The sequence below is a fragment of the Eretmochelys imbricata genome, chromosome 5 (genome assembly GCF_965152235.1).
Source record: "Eretmochelys imbricata isolate rEreImb1 chromosome 5, rEreImb1.hap1, whole genome shotgun sequence".
Taxonomy (NCBI): domain Eukaryota; kingdom Metazoa; phylum Chordata; order Testudines; family Cheloniidae; genus Eretmochelys; species Eretmochelys imbricata.
Genome location: NC_135576.1, coordinates 84,282,234 through 84,295,574, shown reverse-complemented (window position 1 = coordinate 84,295,574; position 13,341 = coordinate 84,282,234). Strand labels below are relative to the sequence as shown.

The following is a 13,341-nucleotide window of genomic DNA, read 5'->3' as shown; positions in this document are numbered from 1 at the left end:
CCCAAACCTTAGTGAATTTCAAAGTCATGTGAAATCCCAAACCAGGTACATTTCAGCTGGTTTATTGTTTCAAAGAGATAGTTCTTACCTTCCTTTTTGACCCTTGGCTTTGGTTCCTAATGCCCACCCTGACAACAAAACTAGACTGCTCACATCCCGGTCTGCTGACACTCTAGCCGGTCAGCTGACACTCAGTTTGTCTTAGATGGGGACATGTGATTAACCTAGACTTAGTTAGTTAATTGAAGGGTGAGTTCAGAGCAATCGAGAGGTCTCCTATTCATCCAGTCATTAGTACCTCTCAGTTTAACGGTACAAGGCAGCAAAAGGAAACTAGGGCTTTTAGGGTGGGCTGTAACTTGAGAATCCCTTGGTGAAATTATCCAAAATTTGGATGTCTAGCCCTCCCCCATGAGGCACATCAAATTTCATAGCAGTCCGGTTAACTATTTGGATTTCAGAGCACTTCCAAGAGTTGGGTTTTAAAGCATATACAGTGGTGGGAATGGAAACCCTCTAGCTGTTTTTCTGTATTGGTACAGGTGCAATATAAAAAACTGTACATTTTCTTAAATACTGTTTTCAGCTGTAATAATTTGTCAACCTTTTATACAAAAGTGCACAAAATTAATGGAAGTTACAGCACATATTACCTAGTTGTGTTTGGAAGCTATGTTGAAGAAGGTTTTAGACACATGGTCTGGTATGTTTTCTTGTGTAGTGCAGAAGACAGTGTTCTGAAATGAAAGAATGCAGAAATAAAGCTGTACACAGGAAGATGCAGCCTTAAATGCTGATTATGCCCTGTGGTATCCCTTCCCTCTCAATTGTTTTACCTTCTACAAAGTTATATGTTCATTAATCTTTGAATAACTTGCATTCCAAATCTTCTAGGAATGATGTATTTAAACAGCTAGTACAATTATATGTAATTTAATTGCCCACAATGGTAGATGAAATTCTTTGCAGCTTGTTTCACATGCCATTTTGCTTGGTTTTAATTATGTTGATATAATCCCCCATGTTGCCTGAGAGATTTCTTTAAAAGTCTTGAACTTTTGTTTGAATTATAAAGCTGATGAATTTGGGCCTCCATTTCCTTCTGATGAGCAGACATTATACCAGTCCTTACAGTCAATTAAATTACTTTCCCCCTTCTTTGTAGAAGAAAAGACAAGAAAAGGAGGCATCTATCTCCTTCTTAATTAATGAATTTTCTTATATCCACTTGTATAGAGTGTTATTATCTGTTCACTGCAAAATACTAAGCAGCATTTCCTCTGGTTCTTGTTTCTTAGATTCAGAGTACCCAATAGAAATGCAGGGTGTATAATTTATTTTTTGCAGTAGAGACTAGTTAAACTGGATGAATAAGAGTTTATTTTGTTGAAAGACCCAGGACTGAGCATGAGTAGTTCCAGGACCCAGACAGGGGTGCTGGAACAATATGTACTGCAGGGGTGCTGAAAGCCATTGAACCAAACTGTAAATCCTGTAAATCAGTGTTTCCCAAACTTGGGACGCCGCTTGTTCAGGGAAAGCCCCTGGCGGGCCCAGTTCGTTTGTTTACCTGCCGCGTCCGCAGGTTCAGCTGATTGCGACTCCCACTGGCCGCGGTTCACCGCTGCAGGCCAATGGGGGCTGCTGGAAGCAGCATGGGCCGAAGGACGTACCGGCCGCCGCTTCCCGCAGCCCCCATTGGCCTGCAGCGGCAAACCGTGGCCAGTGGGAGTCGTAAGCAGCTGAACCTGCGGACGCGGCTTGTAAACAAACCGGCCCGGCCCGCCAGGGGCTTTCCCTGAACAAGCAGCATCCCAAGTTTGGGAAACATCGCTGTAAATGATGGAAACCACTTCAAGCCAGTGATGCACCCCTAGTTCCAGCACCTATGGGCCCAGTATACCATCTGGCCTTATCTACAGAAGCACTTGTGCTTAACTTTATGCAGGTGAGTTGTTCTATGGATTTCAGTAGAACTATTCCTGGGCATATTTGCGGGACTGACTCCACTGGGAATTGCTCTTGTGCCCCTGATCCAGCAAAGTATTTGTACACAAACTTACCTTTAAGCATGGGATTAATCTCATTTATAGTACTTTGGTATTCCTCATTTGCTTAAAGTTGAGTATGTGCATATATACTTTGCAGGGTCATGGTCAGGCAGTGACTGGAGAGTTGAACCATAGTTTGTATGAGTATATAGCGGTATGTCATTTAACTTGTACTGGGATGAAACTGAAAGTGTGACATTTTGTATCTGAAATTTACACCGTGGTTCAAAAAGTGATAAAGGACTAGTTTGAATGTTTAATTGGAAAACTTCATTACATTTAAATAAGGTAAATTATGCTATATACAACATAAATGGTTGAGTGTATTAATGTTAAAATTTTAAAATTTACCTTATGGTGTATCGGCAGCTAATTTAGATTTTGGTGGGCAGGTGTAAATAAATCCTTCATTCCTATTCTAAGATGTATGGCCCCAGTTTGGCAAAGTATACAAACAAGTGCTTAAGTCCATCCCTCTTCATCAAAGCACCTCAGCACATGCTCTAGTCTTCTTAATGGGACCTAAGCACATGCCTGAAGTTAATGACCTACATACGTGCTTTGCTGAATAGTGATGGCCTGCTGACGAAGGGCCTTGAGAAATAAGTGAGCTGCTGTATTCTGCAACTGTTGTAGACCATTTTATCAATTTCAAGGAAAGCCCAGTTAGGAACACATGACAATAGCCTACCTTGGATAAAATGGAGAGATAAATGACTGGTGAGATGTGCATCAGAGAGAAGCAGGTGGACCTTCTGGTTAAGCAATACAAGGCAATAAGCATTCTTGACCATTACTGCAGCACTGGCCTCCATTCTGAGAAAGGTAGTCAAGGGTGACCCGTAAATTCAGGCAGTCTCAAAAGCAACATCTGTACTTCCTGAATAATAAGCATGCACAAGCCACCTGCTAGAGTCTCAAAATATTTTCTTCTACCCACAAGCAGCACCTCTGTTATCTTTGAGTTGAGTCTTAACTAGCTATTTCTCATTCAGATAATAAAATGTCTAGCTAGGCAGTCCATAATGGGCTTATTAAAAAGGAAGCTAATGGTGTCATGTGTCATCAGTACTGAAGGGAGAACAGACAACAGCAAATTTATATTTTTAGTGAACTCAAAGTAACAGTTCCTTAAGCGTTTGTTGAATAAAGTTCCAAGATCTTTTTCTGCTTTCTCCTTTAGTAGAAAATTGCTTTTACAAATTGTACTATATGTTCTTTGATTGCAGAATGAATTTAAATAAGCTTACATATATATGGATATTAAAACATACTTGCTAGGCAGAATATTGAATCCCTATAATTTTTCCATATACAAAAAATTCCTTTGGACTTTGATACCAGAAATCTATTCAGGCAGCTAAAATAAAAAGCCATAATTTATATCCATTGTTTTTACTGAAAAAAATTGGATTTTTAATCATTCTAGAACAGGGATCAGCAACTTTTGGCACACGGCCCATCAGGGAAATCCACTGACAGGCCAGGACAGTTTGTTTACTTGCGGCGTCCCCAGGTTTGGCCGATCGCCGCTCCCACTGGCTGCGGTTCGCCATTCCAGGCTAATGGGGGCTGCGGATAGCTGCGGCCAGCACATCCCTCGGCCCGCGCCACTTCCCACAGCCCCCATTGGCGTGGAACCTACATTTCTGTATCTAGATATGCTGAAGGCAGTGTCTGTTGTAACCAGCATATTGTATTTGCATTTAGCATTGACTTTCACTGAGACTTAGGCCTCTAAATCACTTAGGCGTTCTTGAAAATTTTGGCCCTGTGACTGCTACACACTTAATGTGACTGACTTCAGAATCCTTTACTACTTTTTAAGAATAAAATGAGAGTTTTCTGAAACTTTGTTTTCATTAGGTTTCTGAATTAACAACAACATAGAAACTTGACATCAGAATGTCAGGCAGGGTTATTAAACTGGCTAAAAACCTGAGGGCTCTGAAGAGGGTCTGACTCTGGGTGATTGCTCGTGAGGGGGAAATGACATGTCTGAATCTGAAATAATGCTCCCCAGTTACAGCTTCATCTAAAGCTCATTGAAGTGAAAGGAAGCCTTGACCTCTGTAGCCATTGGATCATGCCCTTAATTAACCAGGAAGCTCAGCATTGTCCATTCCCACGCTAGGAAAAGTAGAGATAGAGCTGGTGCTAGGGCCAGAGCTAGAAAATTCTAGAAACTAGTAGCTGAGAGTCCAGTTCATATTCCAGAACAATTTCCAAAAAGAGAAACAATTTTTAGGTTTTTCCGGATCATGCAGATTGTTCAAGCCCTTAGTAGAGAGTCGAAGTATATAGGATTCTGAGGTGAAGTGTTTTGAATTTGGCTAAGTCTAAGGGAATGCTGTGGGACTGTAGCTGCTGCTCAGTGGTTAGCTGAGAAAGGGACAGAGTGGTGATGTAGCAGAATCTGACATGGTACTTCCCCACTGCCAAATAGCGGTACTACTAACTCCAAGCATTCACAAATCAGAAGACTAACCAAAATAGGCCCATGTGATTCCCTTGTTAAGAATGGTGTGGTGTTCTACAGTGATAGCTCAAAACACTGCAGTAACATTATTGTCAGCTGTAGCGTTTGGGGACAATTAAAGCGGAATACTCGAGTATATTTTATTAGGATTTATTTCCAAGCTGAAATATACATAACCCTTCCTCTCCCCTCCCCCCCCCCATTGTTCCTTAGACGTTCCTTTTAACTGCTGGAAATGGCCCACCTTGATTATCACTACAAAAGGTTTTCTTCTCTCCCCTGCCCCCCCCCCCCCCAGCTCTCCTGCTGGTAATAGCTCATCTTAAGTGGTCACTCTCCTTACAGTGTGTATGATAACACCCATTTTTTTCATGTTCTGTGTGTATGTAAATCTCCTCACTGTATTTTCCACTGAATGCATCCGATGAAGTGAGCTGTAGCTCACGAAAGCTTATGCTCAAATAAATTGGTTAGTCTCTAAGGTGCCACAAGTCCTCCTTTTCTTTTTGCGAATACAGACTAACATGGCTGCTACTCTGAATCTTGTTTCCGGTGTCTTTGCCTCACCTTACAGCATCATTACAGCACCATTTCTAGTAGCATGATGCATTACAGCACCATTACATGAATTACAAACATGATGCTACTAAAAATGGTGCTGTAATACATGTAATGGTGCTGTAATGCATCATGCTACTAGAAATGGTGCTGTAATGATGCTGTAAGAAGAGGCAAAGACACTGGAAACAAGGTTTATGTATATTTCAGTTTGGAAATAAACCCTGGAGTGGGGCCATGCCGTGGCACCCCGGCGCCCTGGCTGGAGCGCCGGAGTGGAGCCGAGCCACGTGGTGCGGCCCCCGAACCTGGCGCCCCGGCTGGAGCGCCATAGCAGGGCCAAGCTGCTTGGTGTGACCCCTGACCCGGCACCCCGTCTGGAGCTCAGGGGCCAGCTTAAAACGGTTCTGCAGGCTGTAGTTTGCCCACCCCTGCTCTAGGTCCTTGAATGATTGCCCCTTGCCTTACCTAACAGCCTGCTAATTATGGTCTGCTTATTTTGTTGCCTATAGGCAGTGACAAGGGTCACTCAAGGGTCTTTGGCAGAACCAGCTCTTGGAGGACTCCATTGCTGGCTGCCTTACCTCTGTTAGTTCTATTTAGTTCAGTAGATTTATATCTGACACCTTCTGGGGGCACTTCCCTTTTGGTTTTCTCATTCCTCTGACAAGTCTGTAACTCACTGTTTTGGGAGTGTGGTCTGTTTTTGATGCTATTACTATTCTTTTATTATTATTGTATATGGTTGATATACCTTCTCTTCAGATTTTGTATTTAGTTTAATCATATAAACAGATGAAATAAATATTATGAGCAGGAGTTATTCCTGGAAACTCTTATTAGTGCTAGTGGAAGTGTGAATGGGTGTTCATCCAATTTTGCAGTTTAGAGCATTTTTAATGTAAAATAGTTAGTTTTGTTTTAGATAATTATTTTTAAGAAATGAAATTTTGCCCTTCAACACTTCAGAATAGTAATAAGTTTTAGTGTGTTTATTGTAACACAAAATTCTTTGTAACAAGCAAATAATGGATTAAATATGTGTGTGTGGCTTATTTTTGTCTGCTGTAGGCTGTTATAACTGAAACAACGATGTCTGTGGATCAGAGACCACCTAAGACAACCTGGTGCCCCAGCAGTTCAGAGCCACCCCCAGTCCAGAGAGCCTTTATTGTGCGACCGAGGGCGATGACCGCTACAGCATTCACCAGCAGTGTGGGAGGTTGGGGGTGGAGGGTGTCTGGGAGAAGCAGGGAGTGCATGATGGGTGCTTGCAGGAGACTAGGGGGATTGTGTGGGAGGTTGGGGGGTATTTGGAGGAAGAACATGGTGTATGGTGGGTGTTTATAGGAGGTTGTGGGGGAGTTGCGTGGGAGGTGGAGAAGCAGAGTTATCCCTGATTCACTCTCACCCCCTCCCCCGCACACATCCCTGTCAGGAGCAAGTACCAGGTGCCCACGTGCCCCCCGCCTCATAGCTGCTGAGCCCAGAAAAATGGGAGGCACTTCCCCATTTCTGCTTCCCACCCTCAAATCGAGCACTCTTCCGTGTGTGCGCGCAGGGGCCTTTCCAGCTGGTCTGACGTGAACAGACTACACCACTGCAGTTCCAGGAGGGTCCACACGGGGCAATTAAAGCACTATGTGTTAAGGTGCTCTGCGATTCATATCTCCGTAGACCGGTTTGTGGTACCGCGTAAAATCACTTCTCCCAGAAATCTGTTATGTGAGGTTGCTGCCTAGTTTGCCTATAGCTAGAGTGGTCTCTGAGGTAGATAGCAAGAAAGAAACTCTTCATATACTTCAAAGCACAAGATAAAATTCAAATTTACTTTCACTCTATTTTATTTACCCTACATTTCCTTTCACTTTCTCATCCTAATTTGTGTTGTTATTTTTCCATGTTGTGTATATCATGTATCCCAGAACATAACTGTATTTTAATAACTGCACGGTAAATTCAGAAAGCAGGCTCTGACACTGGTCTAATGAGTCCAAAGTATAACAAATACGGCAAGAGTGGGAAGCAAATATATTGTTGAAATAATAAACCACATAAGAAGATCAACTTTTAAGCATCTATTAACCTAAATGTCTCTTTACTGAATGTATTATGTGAGAGTGACTTCACATATTCACTCGTAAGAGCTTTGGGTCTATCATTAGATGCCCAATGGATTCAATTCATTGAAGAAAAGCCTTCATAGATTTCATCTTGTGCAGACAGTCTCAGCCTTGTGAATAGTTATTTTGTATGAAATCAATATTTGATATCCCTTATACATCACCATTTATCTTGTTCTTAAATCAATTCTCAATTTTCATTGGTGATTTTATGCCTTTTTAATTTTTTTAAATTTATTCTTTCATATTTAATGCATAAAAACTGTATTAATAGATTCTTAAGATTAAGAACATAAATGTCCAAACATCAGGCTATTCAGAAGTATAGGGAACCTGTCATCACTGTGGGTGACCAAAAATCCCAGGCAAGGTATAAGTAGAAGTGTGTAGCAAGTGACTCTCTTAAACCACAGATTTTTGTTTCAGACTAATCAGGGTAGTAAATACTGCACTGCATATCACTATGCTGTGTGGGGCTGCAGTAGCTCTGTAGCTCCAACGTGTCCCTTTCCCGGCACAAAGTGAAGACAAGAAGATTCACATAGCAATAGATCTCCTGGCCCTGGTCCCAGTCCCATATGTGTCCTGAACCCTGTTATGCAAGGGTTGCAGATCCCCTGAATAGACTCCCTAGAATCCTACCCCTTCCCTTTGACACTGAAACCACACTAGTTCTGCTGCTGGGGATCCTGCACAGCAACAGAGTCAGGAATTGCCCTTCTCTGAGGCCTGGTCTAAATGTAAAAATTAGATTGACCTAGCGACATCACTCAGGACTGTGAAAAATGTTGTGCCCTGACCACATAGTTAGGTCAACCTAATCCCCCGGTATATACGTGGCTAGGTCAACAGGAGAATTCATCTGTCAACCTAGCTACTGGCTCTTGGAGAGCTGGATTAACGACACTGACAGAAAAACACTTTCTATCATGTAGACGTAGGAAGCACCTACGCTGCGGCACTATAACAGCACAGATTCAGTGCTGTAGCTGTGATGCTGTAGTGGTTGTACTATAAACACGGCACGGCCTAAAGAAAAGGATATACTGCATTCATGCCGCACACTATCACCAGTAAATTGTAACCGCTTCACTTCACAGCTGGTTTTTTCAGACTTAACAAAACATCCCTTCTTCACTGAGGCTGTAGTCTCTCCAAAAAAAAAATCATTTTCTTATTAAGGAATGTGGGAAAATATGTGGGAAAAAATTTCTTAAATGTTCCTCTCTCCATGCTGGGCTATCTCAGAAGCAGCCACACTACATTTCTGTATCTCACATTTGAGCTGAAAATAAGTATATAAAAATTAGCCGAAAGGATATATATTATCTGAAAATTGTAAGCACCTGCCAATAGGAACTTGGATGAAAGAATCTCATGAAATCATAACCACAGCTGCAGTGCTATAAAAAGACATATTTGGTCATGTCATATATAGTCTACTGCTAGTTTGAAAAGTGAAACACCTATTTTTTGGTCCCCCATAGTGGAACAAAGTGGAAGTGAAAAGTGGGAGGTGTCTTTCTGCATCTGTAATCTTGAATATTCTTCTGTAGATGTCACAGTCCAGTGGGATCCACAGATGGTATCTTTGAACTGGCCAGAAATAACCTGGCACAGCAGGGTCCAAAGTAATGCAATAGGCTGGTCTACCTTAGCCTATAAAATCCACTGTTTTTTTGTAGACAGACTAGTAAACTTGTAAAACAGCATCCCAGTGTAAGTACTATGGATTAAACATGGAGTCAGATTCTTAGTTGGTGTACGTTTGTCAGCATTGCTCCATTAACTTCAGCAAGGCCCATTGTTTCTACTTCTAACAAAACACTAGCTTTTTAAAACTGAAACATTGTATCAAGTGAATACTATTAATGAATTGTTTAAACAGCAAGAAACAAAATCTGCCCTCAGTGACATACATACAACACCAGTTTACAACTATGGGGGGTCACACAAATATGTCTGAGGACAGAATTTGGTCCTTTGTTATTATGAGTGTCCTTTCTTATTTTGAGAAAAAATTATTACTGCTTTAATTAAAAAACAAATAAATCATGATTCTGTCAATACAGATGTGAAGTATTTGCACTGGATGTGCAAAAGGGAAACAGTTATTCAAATGTAATGTGTAATGTCTGTATGTTACTATATATAAACACATGCTGTCCCCCATATTCGGTAATCTTGTACTCTCAAACTCAAAGTGCTCAGCTTTCTTTCAGATGGTGAATTCATGATGCACGTGCAAGACTTAGCAGTTTCAATGCAGTCACCTTATTAGAAAAAAACAAAAAACTAAATATACAAAATGGCATCCTTCATGCAAGTTCAGGAGCCAGACAAAATTGTTCTGAGGGCCTAGCCGCTCCCAGGGCATACATGGCATGCACTCCACATATGCAATTGATTCTAGGGTATGTTCTGCCATCATCCCATATGCAGACTGCCCTTTGAGTTCAATGGGAGGTTTGCATGAAATATTGCAGGAAATGGCCTTATGCCTTTTTGGTCCAAAAAATAGTAATCTCATGTCTGTGTTGTAGAGTGACAAAACTGTTAGGACCCCATCTTGCTCCTGTTGAAGCCAATGGCAAAACTCCCTTTGACTTAAATGGGGGAGGATTATTACCAAATTCCTCAAAGTATTGTCTTTTGTTTTTTCCAGTGGATGTTTATTTTTCCTTCGTTCCTTTCAGGTACAAAACATTAATCCTTGCTGATCAAAAGGAAAAGCTATGGCCGCCAACATGGCTAACAGTGCTAATCATCTGCCCTACTTCTTTGGCAATATTACACGTGAAGAAGCAGAAGATTACCTGATGCAAGGAGGGATGAGTGATGGACTATATCTGTTGCGCCAGAGTCGAAACTACCTGGGTGGCTTTGCTTTGTCCCTGGCACATGGAAGGAAGGTTCATCACTACACAATTGAAAGAGAGCTGAGTGGCTTTTATGCCATTGCAGGAGGGAAGTCACATCTGAGTCCTGCTGAACTCATTAACTATCACTCAGATGAAGCTGATGGTCTTGCTTGTCTACTGAGGAGACCTTGCAACCGGCCACCAGGTGTTGAGCCAAAAACAGGGCCATTTGAGGATTTAAAAGAGACCCTTATCAGGGAATATGTCAAACAAACTTGGAACCTACAGGTAAATGCAATCCCATTTCTACAATAGAGATGCTTCACTCTGAATTTTTACAAAGTCAATATTATATGGGTTACAACCCATTGCTACTGCTGTGTAGTGGTTAGGTTTGTGTTAACGCTGCTGTATTTGCTTGTGTTTTATGAGCCTTTATTTTTCAGTACATTGTATTAGTTTGGCCATAAATGTATTCTTTCCTGAAATGTGGCACAGTTTATCATTTATTTTTTAAGTGTTATAAGACCAAATCTCTCTATGCCAATCAGGATTGAAAACAAACCAAAAAAAGGAAAATAGGTAATTGTTAAACACACACATTTTTGTAAAGGAAGCTGTTGTATACAGAGTGTATGTTTGTGCTTGGCGCACAGTTATTTTGTGTTGTATCCTCCCCTCCTGGCCTGCTTTGTTTGTATGTCTATTTAGATTATATACAATTTAGAACAGGAACTTTTCTTGCTACATGACTGAGAGTTTAAACACAGCATTTTTATACCAAAAGCCTTGGTCTGTTGGTCTGTGAAAACCCATTTGAACCAGTATAGCCACGCAACCTGAAGGGGCAGTACACCACTGGAGTTGTTTGCAGGTTCAGTGACTAGCCTTACCACCTACTGGAGTTCCAAAGAATTCCTAGCCCAAAATGATATGTAACCATTCATAAACTTATACAATATGACAGGTTTCAGAGTAGCAGCCCTGTTAGTCTGTATTCGCAGAAAGAAAAGGAGTACTTGTGGCACCTTAGAGACTAACCAATTTATTTGAGCATAAGCTTTCGTGAGCTACACGAAAGCTTATGCTCAAATAAATTGGTTAGTCTCTAAGGTGCCACAAGTACTCCTTTTCTTTATACAATATGGTCTCCCAAAGATACCCACTGCAATATCTATCACAAACATAAACTCCAGATGTCTGAATTTCGGATTGTCTGTTTGAATTTAGTTTCTGCCCTATGAGTCCAAAACTTGAATAGTAACCAGATTAATTTGATCTAAAACTCTGATTATCCACAGACTTTGGATGTGTCTCACACAGTCCAGTAATTGGCATTTACTATGATGTTGTGTTTGTTGGGTTTTGTTTTGTTTTTTGCACTGTAACAGAAAACAGTACAACTGACCTTTCTGTGCTTTTCCCACTCTGCAGGGTAATGCCCTCGAACAAGCTATTATTAGTCAAAAACCACAGCTGGAGAAACTGATTGCCACTACTGCCCATGAGAAGATGCCTTGGTTCCATGAGAAGATCTCTCGGGAAGAATCAGAGCACCGCGTTCTTTTAGGGACAAGGACCAATGGAAAATTTTTGTGAGTACTCTCATCTCTGGTAGTGGCAGTTGCCACCATGGTTGCTGCACCTCTTCCATAACTAAATCATGAATGAGACTGTGAGAAAGGAGTTGGGTGTTCACTGTGGGAAAGCCCAATGCAGTGTGACATTCATTGCTGCTAACCATTCCAAAGCTAAGCAGATGTCTTCGAGATTAGTTTTTCACCTTTACTCAAATGAAAATATAGAGTGAAAGCAAGGGTCATGTTTTGTTCAAGCAGACATTGAGGTTAAATCTGTATGAAGCAGCAGAGGAATTCAGAGTGTCAAGAAAATTCCATTCAGCTTTATATTATGACTGAGGGTATAGTACTGAATGTGATATCAAAGAAATACAAAATACTAGTAAACTATGTTATCATTTAGTGTCCATAATTATTATTTGTTTTTCAAGGAGGCAATGACAATACTTTGTTCTGCAACTAAGTGGCAGCAAGAATGTAATTAAATAATGCTCCTTTCACTTTATCATTCCATTCTGTGTCTATTTCTCTATCCACTCATATGACCCCTCTACTGTTTACCTGATCACAAACAAGACATTTGGGATAATGATTAATCAGAGCTAGTTTGTCAGGAGAAGAGGTGGGCTGAAAATTTTCCAATGGGACAGTTTTCTCTTGGAAAATGCTAATTTGACTCAATCAAAACATTTTATGGGTTGAATTCAATCCGGAATTACAAATTGTTCTGGTGCCTCAGAAAATGCATTTTCGGATTAATTTACTATTCACCGAACAAATTTTGCCTAGCTGTAGTCACAGTTCCCTCCCTGGTCTGCTCCTGGACCAATGCAGCTACACACTGTAAACTGGATAGGGGGCAAAGTGACAATCTAGCCCTGAGTCATTTTCCTGGTTTCTGTAATAATTTGCCCAATATGTGTTTTCCACGGTAGAAGTTGAGAAATAAACCACTCCTTTATTAAACAGGAACTCCAACACTTCTGTGAGTGATAGAAAGGAAACAAAGCTTTAGGTTACAAGTCACACACATCACATAAATATTCCTTCCCAAACAACAATATATAGCAATGTGTATAAGAATCTACCTTGTATTTATAGACTAAGCACTGTATACACTTGTTTCTGTGACAGTAGCTGCTCTAAAACAGATTATGTGGTTTTTTTCTCTTGCTGGTACAGACAGGCAAGCTTGGCAGCTACATGGAGTGTAGAATTTCTGTGCCTTCTCAATAGGTGTTCTCATCTTCTTCCTGCTATTTCTTGGAATTTACTTTGTATGTGGTCTGAGTTAAGACACGCAACTGAGCAACGCCGGCAGCCTGCTTGTGGCAGCTGTCTTTATTTTCCGGAATCTGTACACACATCATGGAAGCAGCTTCCAAAGCAGAAGAAGCCTAACAACAAACAGAAGAAGGTGCAAGAGCTGTCCTTCCTGAAACACTTCTTTGCCTTCAGTGGAGATAAGTGCTTTCTGGTCACTTTGAACATCTGCTGTTCCCAGTAGGGGTTGGGCAGTTATGGCTTCAGCTTGCTTGAGATGGTTCTCAGCAGCTTTATTGGAGAACCTGGACTCAGCACACAGCTTAGTGTAATGAGGTTCACTCACCACTCTGGTCCCTTCTGACATCTATCATGTGAATTAGCTCTGCATGTCAGTGCACCCTTTTGGGTGGTGCCTCACCACCA

The 13,341-nt window shown here is 41.2% G+C and overlaps 1 protein-coding gene across 1 annotated transcript in view; it reads left to right on the top strand.

Annotated features, from left to right (window-relative positions):
* Window positions 1–13,341, top strand: part of SYK (spleen associated tyrosine kinase) — a 73,976-nt gene that overhangs the window by 20,794 nt on the left and 39,841 nt on the right. The window contains exons 2-3 of the mRNA XM_077817425.1: window positions 9,908–10,360; window positions 11,507–11,667. Coding sequence (XP_077673551.1) covers window positions 9,947–10,360; window positions 11,507–11,667 — 575 coding nt within the window. The 5' untranslated portion in view covers window positions 9,908–9,946. The remainder of the gene's footprint in view (window positions 1–9,907; window positions 10,361–11,506; window positions 11,668–13,341) is intronic.